General features: G+C 48.9%; 1 protein-coding gene across 3 annotated transcripts in view; it reads left to right on the forward strand.

The window, feature by feature from the left end:
• kcnq3 (potassium voltage-gated channel, KQT-like subfamily, member 3) overlaps positions 1-13,793 on the forward strand; it is a 609,891-nt gene that overhangs the window by 443,580 nt on the left and 152,518 nt on the right. For 2 of the 3 annotated variants that reach the window (XM_072467851.1, XM_072467852.1), the window contains exon 7: positions 576-671. The exons of the other annotated variant lie outside the window; for it this stretch is intronic. In XM_072467851.1, the coding sequence (XP_072323952.1) occupies positions 576-671 (96 nt within the window). The remainder of the gene's footprint in view (positions 1-575; positions 672-13,793) is intronic. 3 annotated transcript variants of the gene reach the window in all.

Consider the following 13,793-nt stretch of genomic DNA (forward strand, 5'->3'; position numbering starts at 1 on the left):
TTCATTAGTGTTCAGCTCCATTAGATTATCACCCATGCAGTGAAGATGAAAATTAACCCCAGCTCTTTGAGTGTCGTACTATGCCTAGCACTTGATTTCATGATTATTAATTTATTATAAATTCATTTCTGTTACCTGAGTAATATTTACTACCACCCAAGGAGTGTAAATAATAATTGTTGCAGGTACATTGCATAATTAGTAATTTTATTTCAGATATTTTAATCTTTTATTTAAATATTGAATGACTGAATCATCTTACTAAATGTATAAAAGCAAATTACTGCGGATGCTGGAATCTGAAACCAAAAGGGAAAATGCTGGATAATCATAGCAGGTCTGGCACCATCTGTAGGGAGAGAAAAGAGCTAACGTTTCGAGTCCAGATGACCCTTTGTCTTGACAAAGGGTCACCTGGACTCAAAACATTAGGTCTTTTCCCTCCCTACAGATGCTGCCAGACCTGCTGAGATTTTCCAGCATTTCCTCTTTTGGTTACAAAATGTATTATTGATTTTGGGCTTGATTTTCTTTCTATTTGCCGCATTTCATAATGTTTACTTTTCTTTAATAAGGGCATTCTTGGCTCTGGGCTGGCTCTTAAAGTTCAGGAGCAGCATCGTCAAAAGCATTTTGAGAAAAGAAGAAATCCTGCAGCAAGCTTGATCCAGGTCTGAAGGTTCAGCACTAGAAAATCATTACAGTTGAAAAGAAATTGAAATCAATATTTTAATCATCTGAAAGGAGAACTAGTAGAATGACTATGCTGTTAATCCACAAGTGACTGGTTTTTATTTTCAATGTTCGTGGCTGTAATGGCATGAGGTAAACTATGCCTTTGTAGAATAATGGAAAGTTAGAGCATAGGCGAGGCCATTCGGTCCATCATGTCTATGCTGACTTTTTGAAGGGCAATTGTGCCTTTTGTCTGTAGTCCCTGTCATTGCCTCATCTGCAACTGCCTGTCCAACTCACTTTTAAAGGTAAGGATGGAATCAGCCTCCATTGCCTTTTCAAACACAGTGTTCCAGGGTCCCAACAACTCTCAGAGTGAAAGATATCTTCTCATCTCCCCTCCAGATATTTTGCCAATAATTTTGAATCTATGACCTCTAGGTAGTGGCCCCTTCACCAGAGGAAATCATTTTTCTTTATCTCCTCTATCAAAACCTCTCATCATCTTGTAAACGTCTTTTAATTCACACCTTAATGTTCTTTATTAAGCAGAACAGTCCTATATTTCAAACTCTCATCCTTTCGGAAGTGCTTCCTGAATTGTGTTGTACAGAATCGCCCATGCCTACTGACGCCTACCTAGTGATTTATAAAATCCTAGCATGATCTCTTTGCTCTTATATTATATTCCTTCCTTTATAAATCCAAGTAACCCATGAAGCAGTCCTGTCCAAATGCAGCAAGATGTAGACACTATCCAGGGTTGGGCCGACAAGTGGTAACATTAGCGCCACACAAGTACCAAGTAATGACCACCTCCAACAACAGAGGATCTAACCATCATCCCTTAACTTTCAATGCCATTACCATCACTGAAATCCCCACGATTGACATCCTGAGGGTTACCGCTGATCAGAAACTGAATTGGAGTAGCTATATAAATACTATGGTTACAAGAGCAGGTTAGAGGCTAGGAATTCTGCAGTGAGTAACTCACCTCCTGACTCCCCAAAGCCTGTCCACCATCTACAAGGCACAAGCCAAGAGTTTGACAGAATATTCCTCACTTGCCTGGATAAGTGCAGCTCCAACAACACTCAACAACCTCAACACCATCCAGGACAAGGCAACCCACTTGATTGGCTCCCCATCCACCCTCTTAAACATAACTCCCCCCACCACTGAGACACAGTGGCAGCCGGATGTACCATCTACAAGATGCACTGCAGCAACTCACCAAGGCTCCTTCGGCAGCATCTATCAAACCTACCAGCTCGACCACCTAGACCACCTAAGTACAGCATTATAGAAGGGATGTGATAGCACTTGAAAGGGTTCAAAGGAGATTTACCAGGATGTTGCCTGTGCTGGAGAATTTTAGTTATGAAGAAAGATTGGGTAGCCTTGGATTGTTTTCCTTGGAGCAGAGGAGATTGATAGGGGACATGATTGAGAATGTATAAAATTATGAGGGGTATAGATAGAGTAGACAGGAAGAAATTGTTTCCCTTGGTGAAGGAATCAATGACCAGGGGACATATATTTAAGCTAAGGGGAAGAAGATTTAGTGGGGATGTGAGGGAAATTCTTTCTACCCAGAGGGTGGTGGAAGTGTGGAACTTGCTGTCTGAAAGGATGGTGGAGGCAGAGTCTCTCATATCATTTAATAAATATTTAGATGTGCACTTGCGATCCCAAGGCACACAAGGCTATGGTCAAGTGCTGGGAAATGGGATTAGAATAGTTAGGTGGTTGATTATGACCAGCACAGACTTGATGGGCCGAAGAACCTTTCCTGTGCTGTCTGACTCTTTGACTCCCTCACCACATTCAAGTTCCTCTAAAGTCATTCACCATCCTGACTTGGAAATATATCACCATTCCTTCACTGTCACCGAGTCAAAATCCTGGAACCTCCCAACAACACTGTGCATGTACCTACATGGATTGTAACGGTCCAAGATGGCAGCTCACCAACACCTCCTCTAGGGCAATAAGGGATGGGCAATAAATGTTAGTCTAGCCAGCTTCAGCCCAAATCCCATGAACAAATAGATTTTTTTAAAAACATGTTTTTTTCATCTTGTCAACTTGCTCTGTCATCTTTCAAGGTTTGAGTCTCTCTACTCATCTTTATTTTTCAAAATTGTCCCATTTATAATGTACTGTCATTCTATCCTCCCCAAGTGCATAACTTCACATTTATGTGTATTAAACTCCATGTTCCCTGTTGCTGCCCATTTCACTGTCCTGTTGATGTCATCCTGAAGCTTATAACCATACTCATAATTTTACAATGTCCTTCCTGGACCTGAATCTATGTATTTATAGAAATTTACAAGAGTAATCAATCCGAAATTAACTCAGGGCAAATACCATTCCAAATCATTTCCCACTCTGAAATCTACCTTTCTATCATCCTTACTTCCTGACACTGGGTCAATTTTGTATCTGTACTGTCACATTCCCCTATATTCTTAGAGGTTCCATTTTCTTACTCAACCTCCCTTGTGGCACTTTGTCGAATGCCTTCCAAAAGCCTCCTATGTGCCCCTCCTACATTACCTTGTTCAGCTGCCTCTGTTACCTCATTAAATAATTCAATCTAGCTAATCAGATATGATTTGCTTTTAACAAATCTATGTTTGCTTCTCCTCGATTTCCCTATGCCTTTCTAAATGAAACTTTATTTGGTTCCTGATAATAGTTTCTAATAACTTCACCACCACTGATGTCAGTGGGAATGACCTAAAATTTCTCGATTTATTCTTCTGCCCTTCCTTGAATAGAGGCAGAAATTTAGTAGCCCCCCAGTCCATCCGACTACTGCTGTATTCAAGAAGGTTGAAAGATTGTGACCAATGCTTTTACCATTGCTTATTTCAGCAACTTAGATTATGTTTCATCTGGGACAGGTGATCTACCCAATTTTCAGCAACGATAATCTTATTAGTACATCTTCTTTATCTACTACTGTGCTGTCAATAACTCCCCTCTCCTCTTCTATTATATACTTCACATCATTCACTTCCTTTATGAAGATGAATACAAAGAACTCATTTAATAATTTAGCCACAATCTTTCTCTTTACATGAAGATTTCCCTTTAGGTCCTTAATAGGCCGACGTATTTCCCCAGCCATCTGCGTACTCTATGTTTAGAAAATGTTTTAGGGTTCAATTTAATGTTGCATGCTAAACTTTGTTTTGTAATCTCTCTTGCATGCTGCATTAGGGTTTTCAACTTACCTCTGTACTTTTCATAATCTTGCTGTTTAGAAGCCTTGTTTGTCTTTTTTAATTTAACTATTATTTCCTTTGTCAACGAGGGCACATTCGCTTTGAAATATGCTTAGTTTGCACCTCAACTGTCTCTTCTCTGGATGTCTTTCATTGTTCCATTACTATTTTACGTTGTAATCAATTTTCCAATTTAGCTCTGCTCAGGCCCTTCTTCAACTTTTTACAATTACTTCTTCTCCAGTTGGGCATTTTTACCTTTGATTAATTACTTTCATTAGTTACAGTAAAGTCCTGTCGTTAAGTTCCTGCACATTCATGCAAAGGGCGAACTTGTGAATGGCGAACATACTTTACAACGGGAGTGAATTGGATAGCTCCCAGCCATCGTAAAATTACTGTGCATCACAGTTTTGCTCTTCCAGGTGTGAAAACCTCGCCAGCTCTTTACCTACCCCTCCTGATCAATGACAGCCCTCAAACTCACAACCCAAACGTAAAAAGAAGCATGTCCTTGAATGCAGTCGCCATGAATGAAATCTCTACTACCACAACATGCAGTTAGTGTCCTAGCTTCGCCAAGTATATCATTATTCTGCACTGCCAGCATAGCATTTAGCAGCTTGGCTTTAAGCTTCTTGACACTTCAAAAAGAAGTTTGATACATTTTAAACTCTTTTGCCCAAACAAATCTATATTTCCGTTTCAACAAATTGAAACCTACAAAGCATTAATCTATGAAGTAACTCACCAGCTGACCGCTCCCTATGTCCCCCTACCCCTACCCCTCTTCCCAATCAATACTGTGTTTTCAAATTCAACCACAGAAAGCCAAACGTTTACCTTAAAGTGCTTTCTCTCATTTGAAATCCCTTGAAGATGATAAGCGGGCATTTTTATATGAAGCTCAGTGGAGATTTTTCTAATTTCTGAAGGTATTTCAGGACTAATACTAGGGATGGGCAATTTTGTACAAACACCTTAGTGCGGGTAAATCAATTTGCGAATGAAGAGGTTGCGAAAGACGAGAGTTTACTGTACTTGGATTGGTTAATTAATAGAAAGCAAAGAGTGGGGATTAATGGGTGTTTCTCTGGTTGGCAATCAGTAGCTAGTGGTGTCCCTCAGTGTTGGGCCCACAATTGTTCACAATTTACATAGATGATCTGGAGTTGGGGACCACGTGCAATGTGTCCAAGTTTGCAGACGACACTAAGGTGAGTGGTAAAGCAAAAAGTGCAGAGGATACTGGAAGTCTGCAGAGGGATTTGGATAGGCTAAGTGAATGGGCTAGGGTCTGGCAGATGGAATACAATGTTGACAAATGTGAGGTTAACCATTTTGGTAGGAATAACAGCAAAAGGGATTATTATTTAAATGATAAAATATTAAAACATGCCGCTGTGCAGAGAGACCTGGGTGTGCTAGTGCATGAGTCTCAAAAAGTTGGTTTACAGGTGCAACAGGTGATTAAGAAGGCAAATGGGGTTTTGTCCTTTGCTAGAGGGATGGAGTTTAAGACTAGGGAGGTTATGCTGCAACTGTATAAGGTGTTAGTGAGGCCACACCTGGAATATTGTGTTCAGTTTTGGTCTGCTTACCTGAGAAAGGACGTACTAGCACGGGATGGTGTGCAGAGGAGATTCACTAGGTTAATCCCAGAGTTGAGGGGGTTGGATTACGAGGAGAGGTTGTGTAGACTGGGACTGTACTCGTTGGAATTTAGAAGCATGCGGGGGGATCTTATAGAAACATGTAAAATTATGAAGAGAATAGATAGGATAGATGCGGGCAGGTTGTTTCCACTGGCAGGTGAAAGCAGAACGAACGGGCTTAACCTCAAAATAAGGGGAAGTAGATTTAGGACTGAGTTTAGGAGGAACTTCTTCATCCAAAGGGTTGTGAATCGATGGAATTCTCTGCCCACTGAAGCAGTTGAGGCTCCTTCATTAAATGTTTTCAAGATAAAGATAGATGTTTTTTTGAAGAATAAAGGGATTAAGGGTTATGGTGTTTGGACGGGAAAGTGGAGCTGAGTCCACAAAAGATCATCCATGATCTCATTGAATGGCGGAGCAGACCTCGAAGGGCCAGATGGCCTACTCCTGCTCCTAGTTCTTACGTTGTTATGCTGACATAAAATCATGGCGTGGTCACTGTTACCCAGGTGAACATTTACTGTAACACACTCCGCTTACCCCACTTCATTTCCCAGAACCAGTTTAAAAGCTGATTTTGTTCCTTGTTCATTGTGAAAGTTGCTCATTCAACACATTCCTCTCTTTTCCAGCCCTGAGCATTATGCTTTCTCTGTCTATAGTTAATGCATCCCACTGTTACTTCTATATTTTTGTTGCACACCTTTGAAATTTCCTGACAAATTTGTTCATCTGCTTTCTTCACACTGTGCGTGATATGAAAAACTCCCAACAATGTAACCTGCAACAGTAGTGGACTTGCCAACACTAAGGGCATTCAAATGGTCATTGGATAGACATATGGACGATAAGGGAATAGTGTAGATGGGCTTTAGAGTGGTTTCACAGGTCGGCGCAACATCGAGGGCCGAAGGGCCTGTATTGCGCTGTAATGTTCTATGTTCTATGTTCTATGTCTGCCTCTGGTCCTCAACTCAAACCAAATAGGTACAGTCCGAGGACCATCCAATATGTACTTTTGATTTATAACTGAAACATTGGCCCAGAACCTCTGAGTTCCAGGGCAATAAAACTGGTGATGTGATGGTGAGGTGCTGGGAACTCACAACCCCACACCGCATCACTCCGGATGTCCCAGATGAGGATCACACGGCAGTTGCATGCTCCACACTTAACGACACAATATCCTGACACATTTCCTCTCTCTGCTCCACACTGTCCTTCACAACATCCTGACACATTTCCTCTCGCTGCTCCAAACTGTCCTTCACAACTACCTGACACATTCCCACTCTCTGCTCCACACTGTCCTTCACAACATCCTGACATATTTCCTCTCGCTGCTCCAAACTGTCCTTCACAACTACCTGACACATTCCCACTCTTTGCTCCAAACTGTCCTTCACAACTACCTGACACAATCCCACTCTCTGCTCCACACTGTCCTTCACAACATCCTGACACATTGCCCCTCTCTGCTCCAGACTGTTCTTCACAACATCCTGACACATTCCCTCTCTCAGCTCCACACTGTCCTTCACAGCATCCTGACACATTCCCTCTCTCCGCTCCACAGTGTCCTTCATAACATCCCGACACATTCCCTCTCTCCGCTCCACACTGTCCTTCACAACTACCTGACACAATCCCACTCTCTGCTCCACACTGTCCTTCACAACATCCTGACACATTCCCCCTCTCTGCTCCAGACTGTTCTTCACAACATCCTGACACATTCCCTCTCTCAGCTCCACACTGTCCTTCACAACATCCTGAAACATTCCCTTTCTCTGCTCCACACTGTCCTTCACAGCATCCTGACACATTCCCTCTCTCCACTCCACAGTGTCCTTCATAACATCCCGACACATTCCCTCTCTCCGCTCCACACTGTCCTTCACAACATCCTGACACATTCCCTCTCTCCGCTCCACACTGTCCTTCACAACATCCTGACACATTCCCTCTCTCCGCTCCACACTGTCCTTCACAACATCCTGACACATTCCCTCTCTCTGCTCCACACTGTCCTTCACAATATCCTGACACATTGCCTCGCTCTGCTCCACACTGTCCTTCACAACATCCTGACACATTCCCTCTCTCTGCTCCATGATGCACAATCAATACTCTCGAGACAAAGAGGAGTCATATCTAATCGGCTTTAATCAGCTAGAACTGTACCCAGCAGCGATGATACAGAAAGTGAAGGCTGCTGGGACGGCATCGGTTCTTATACCCCGCCTCTCAGGGCGGGGCTATGTACATTAGCCAATGGTAGAGCCCTAGGTCTAGCCAATGGTCATTCACCTCTCAGGTACCGCAATACCTGCTATTACCACATTCACCCCCTGTTAAAAAGAACCCAGCGGGGTGATGGCCAGCTATTACTGTCGACTTTTTTGCATGGTAGGACCAGGACTGGAGGTACCGTGATGTCGAGGGTAACGGAAGAAAAGTCTATGTTGCCGCAATCAGACGATCGGGTGGCCTGGTCGTCCTTCTGGCACGTCTGAGTTTCGGCGACGATCCTGGTGGGGGCCCCGGCGGTTGTGGCTCCGGGAACGTGGTGTCTTCCTCCCAGGCAGCTTCGTCACCCCTAGGCGGCGCTGTTGGGATGAAAAGTGGGCAGGGGGAGGGGCGCCTGTAGGGGGCGTCGGTGCCTGTTCTGCGCTGGGTAGGGGCTCCGGCGGCAATACTGACCCTCCGGTCAGGTGCTGCGGGGGGTGGGGGGTTAATGGTGCGGGTGTGCGTGGGGCTCCGGCGGGCTCCAGGTCCCGAAGGGAGACCGTATCTTGGCAGCCGTCGGGGAACGCTACGAAGGCGTACTGGGGGTTGGCATGCAGCAGGTGGATCCTCTCGACCAACGGGTTCGACTTGTGCGCCCTCACATGTTTCCGCAGCAGGACGGGTCTGGGTGTCGCTAGCCAGGTGGGGAGCGAGGTCGCGGAGGAGGACTTCCTGGGGAAAACAAGGAGACGTTCATGGGGTGTCTGGTTTGTCGTAGTACATAGCAGCGACCGAATGGAGTGCAGGGCCACTGGGAGGACTTCTTGCCAGCGGGTGACTGGGAGATTCCTGAACCGAAGGGCCAGCAAGACGGTCTTCCAGGCCATTCCGTTCTCCCGCTCCACCTGCCCGTTTCCCTGGGGGTTGTAACTGGTCGTCCTGCTCGAGGCGATGCCTTTGCTGAGCAGGAACTGACGCAGTTCGTTGCTCATAAAGGAGGACCCCCTATCACTGTGGATGTATGCGGGGAAACCGAACAGTGTAAAAATACTTTGGAGGGCCTTGATGACGGTGGTTGTGGTCATGTCTGGGCAGGGGATGGCGAATGGGAACCGGGAGTATTCGTCAATCACGTTCAGGAAGTACGTGTTGCGGTCGGTGGAGGGGAGGGGGCCTTTGAAGTCCATGCTGAGGCGTTCAAAGGGACGGGAAGCCTTTATCAGATGCGCCCTCTCTGGCCGGTAGAAGTGCGGTTTGCACTCCGCGCAGATTCGGCAGTCCCTGGTGACTGTCCTGACCTCCTCGATGGAGTTGGGCAGGTTTCGGGTCTTAACGAAATGGAAAGAACCGAGTGACCCCCGGGTGGCAGAGGTCCTCGTGGAGGGCTCGGAGACGGTCTACTTGTGCGGTGGCACAAGTGCCGCGGGACAGGGCACCAGGAGGCTCGTTCAGCTTCCCGGGACGGTACAAGAACTCGTAATTGTAGGTGTAGAGTTCGATCCTCCACCGCAAGATCTTGTCTTTTTTATCTTGCCCCGCTGCGCATTATCGAACATGAAGGCTACCGATCGTTGGTCCGTGAGGAGAGTGAATCTCCTGCCGGCCAGGTAATGCCTCCAGTGTCGCACAGCCTCTACTATGGCTTGGGCCTCCTTTTCGACCGAGGAGTGGCGAATTTCGGAAGCATGGAGAGTGCGGGAGAAGAAAGCCACGGGCCTGCCCGCTTGGTTAAGGGTGGCCACCAGAGCTACGTCAGACACGTCGCTCTCGACCTGGAAGGGGAGGGACTCGTCGATGGCGCGCATCGTGGCTTTTGCGATGTCCGCTTTGAAGCGGCAGAAGGCCTGGCGGGCCTCCGTCGACAGGGGGAAGGTTGTGGACTGGATCAGGCGTCGAGCCTTGTCGGCGTAATTAGGGAACAATTGTGCATAATAGCTAAAAAAGCCGAGGCAGCGCTTTAGGGCCTTGGGGCAGTGAGGGAGGGGTAACTCCATGAGGGGGCGCATGCGTTCAGGGTCGGGGCCTATGACTCCATTTCGCACTACGTTGCCTAGGATGGCTAGACGGTCGGTGCTAAACACGCATTTCTCCTTATTGTAGGTCAGATTAAGGAGGTGCGCGGCCTGGAGAAATTTTCGGAGGTTGGTGTCGTGGTCCTGCTGGTCATGGCCGCAGATGATGACGTTATCAAGATACGGAAACGTTGCGCGTAAGCCGTACCGGTCAACCATTTGGTCCATCTCACGCTGGAAGACCGAGACCCCGTTCGTGACACCGAAGGGAACCCGTAGAGACGCCCATCTGCTTCGAAGGCAGTGTACTGGCGGTCACTATTACGGAGGGGTCGCTGGTGGTAGGCGGACTTGAGATCCACCGTGGAGATGACCTTGTATTGCGCAATCCTGTTTACCAGGTCGGCAATACGGAGAAGAGGGTACGCGTCCAGCTGCGTAAACCGGTTGATGGTCTGGCTATAGTCGATGACCATCCTATTTTTTTCCCCGGTCTTTAGCACCACTATGTGAGCCCTCCAGGGGCTGTTGCTCGCTTCGATGACCCCTTCCTTCAGCAGCCGTTGGACCTCGGACCTGATGAAGGTCCGGTCCTGGGAACTGTACCGTCTGCTCCTGGTGGCGACGGGTTTGCAATCTGGGGTGAGGTTCGCAAACAGGGAAGGCGGGTCGCGAGGCCGCAGACAGTAAGGGGGGTATAGGGCCTCCAAATTTAAAAGTCAGGCTTTGCAGGTGGCACTGGAAATCCAGCCCGAGAAGGGTGGCTGCGCAGAGGTGCGGCAGCACGTACAGGCGGAAATTGCGGAATTCCCTGCCTTGGACGGTGAGGTTCGCGAGGCAGAACCCCTTTATCTGCACCGCGTGTGACCCGGAGGCCAGGGAGATCCTTTGTTTGACGGGATGGGTGACCAGAGAACAGCGCCTTACCGTGTCAGGGTGGACAAAGCTTTCCGTGCTCCCGGAGTCGGTCAGGCACAACGTCACGTGGCCGTTGATGGCGATCGTTGTGGTGGCCTTCGCTAGCATCCGGGGCCGACTCTGATCCAGGGTAACGGAGGCCAGCTGCAGCAAGGGGGAGTTCTGGTCAGGCAGCGCGTAGTCAGCTGTGCTGGGGGCTTGATGGCTCCCATCCAAGATGGCACCGGCCATGGGTCGCACATGGAGACCGGGGACGGGGATTCCGAAGATGGCGGCGGCGACGGACAAAATGGCGGCGCCCACCCATCCAGCGTGGTTGCCGGGGGGCAAAATGGCCGCGGCCGCGGGTCGCACGCTGCCTGGAGGGAAAAGGATGGCGGTGGGCGTTGGATGGCCGGGACCTGCAAGAAAGAATGTGGTGGGCCTTGGGCTGGCGGGACCTGAAAAAAGGACTGCGGTGGGCCTTGGGCTGCCAGGACCTGGAGGAAAGGCTGTTGGTAGTCGCTGGAGACCGCGGCCACAGCGCGGGCCAGGCAGACCGCGGCATAGTGGCCTTTCTTGCCGCACCCTTTGCAGGTGACGGTGCGGGCCGGGCAGCGCGCGCACGGGTGATTCGCCTGGCCGCAGAAGAAGCAGCGTTGGCCGGCGTCGGTAGCGGGGCGCCTTGCCGCGCAGGCCTGCGGGGTTAGCGGGTAAGTCTGGGGGGCTGCCGCGGTGGGGTGCCACGCAGCCCAGGGGGGCGCCGTGCGAGCGGGGACATAAGCAAGTGCGTTCTTGTACGCAACGTTCATGGACCCTGCCAGGGCCCGTGCCTCAGTAAGGCCCAGTGTGTCCATTTCGAAGAGCCTTCGGCGGATGTTGGGGGAAGCCATACCTGCCACGAAAGCGTCCCGAATTAAAAGTTCCGTGTGCTCGTTCCCCGTCACTGCTGGGCAGCCGCAGTTTTGGCCCAGCAGAATCAGTGCCCGGTAGAAGTCTTCCAGTGTCTCATCTGGGCTCTGCCGTCTCGTTGCCAGCAGGTGACGGGCGTAGACTTGGTTCAGTGGATGGATGTAATTTCCTCCTAGCAGCACCATAGCTGCAGCATAGTTCGCCGCCCCTTCGATCAGGGTGTAGATCGCCGGGCTGACCCGCGAGCGTAGGAGGTTTATCTTCTGCCTTCCCGTGGGGGTGTCGGCAGCCGTTTCGAGTTGCTCTCAAAACACGCCAGCCAATGCTTAAAAATAGCAGCGGAGTTGTCTGCGTGGGGGCTGAGCTGAAGGCACGCCGGCTTGATGTGGAGATCCATCCTTCAAAAGTTCTAGCTGATTAAATTGATGCACAATCAATACTGTCGAGACAAAGAGGAGTCATATCCAATCGGCTTTAATCAGCTAGAACTGTACCCAGCAGCGATGATACAGAAAGCGAAGGCTGCTGGGACGGCATCGGTTCTTATACCCCGCATCTCAGGGCGGGGCTATGTACATTAGCCAATGGTAGACCCCTAGGTCTAGCCAATGGTCATTCACCTCTCAGGTACCACAATACCTGGTATTACCACACACCACACTATCCTTCAGATCATCCTGACACATTCCCTCTCTCTGCTCCACACTGTCCTTCACAACATCCTGAAACATTCCCTCTCTCTACTCCACACTGTCCTTCAGAACATCCTGACACATTCCCTCGCTCTACTCCACACTGTCCTTCACAACATCCTGACACATTCCCTCTCTCTGCTCCACACTGTCCTTCAGAACATCCTGACACATTCCCTCTCTCTGCTCCTCACTGTCCTTCAGAACATCCTGACACATTCCCGCTATCCGCTCCACACTGTCCTTCACAACATCCTGACACATTCCCTCTCTCTGCTGCACACGGTCCTTCACACCATCCTGACACATTCCCTCTCTCCGCTCCACACTGTCCTTCACAACATCCTGACACATTCCCTCTCTCTGCTGCACACGGTCCTTCACACCATCCTGACACATTCCCTCTCTCCGCTCCACACTGTCCTTCACAACATCCTGAAACATTCCCGCTCTCCGCTCCACACTGTCCTTCACAACATCCCGACACATTCCCTCTCTCTACTCCACACTGCCCTTCACAACATCCTGACACATTCCCTCTCTCCGCTCCACACTGTCCTTCACAACATCCCGACACATTCCCGCTCTCCGCTCCACACTGTCCTTCACAACATCCTGACATATTCCCTCTCTCTGCTCCATACTGTCCTTCACACCATCCTGACACATTCCCTCTCTCTACTCCAATGTCCTTCACAACATCCTGACACATTCCCTCTCTCTGCTGCACACGGTCCTTCACAACATCCTGACACATTCCCTCTCTCTGCTCCACACTGTCCTTCACAACATCCTGACACATTCACTCTCTCTGCTCCAAACTGTCCTTCACAACATCCTGACACATTCCCGCTCTCCGCTCCACACTGTCCTTCACAACATCCCGACACATTCCCTCTCTCCGCTCCACACTGTCCTTCACAACATCCTGACACATTCCCTCTCTCCGCTCCACACTGTCCTTCACAACATCCTGACACATTCCCTCTCTCTGCTCCACACTGTCCTTCACATCATCCTGACACATTCCCTCTCTCTGCTCCACACTGTCCTTCACAACATCCTGACACATTCCCTCTCTCTACTCCACACTGTCCTTCACACCATCCTGACACATTCCCTCTCTCCGCTCCACACTGTCCTTCACAACATCCCGACACATTGCCGCTCTCCGCTCCACACTGTCCTTCACAACTACCTGACACATTCCCTCTCTCTGCTCCACACTGTCCTTCACAACATCCTGACACATTCCCTCTCTCTGCTCCAAACTGTCCTTCACACCATCCTGACACATTCCCTCTCTCCGCTCCACACTGTCCTTCACAACATCCTGACACATTCCCTCTCTCTGCTGCACACGGTCCTTCACACCATCCTGACACATTCCCTCTCTCCGCTCCACACTGTCCTTCACAATATCCCGACACATTCCCTCTCTCGACTCCACACTGTTCTTCACAACACCCTGAAACATTC

This window comes from Scyliorhinus torazame, chromosome 11 (genome assembly GCF_047496885.1).
Source record: "Scyliorhinus torazame isolate Kashiwa2021f chromosome 11, sScyTor2.1, whole genome shotgun sequence".
NCBI lineage: Eukaryota > Metazoa > Chordata > Chondrichthyes > Carcharhiniformes > Scyliorhinidae > Scyliorhinus > Scyliorhinus torazame.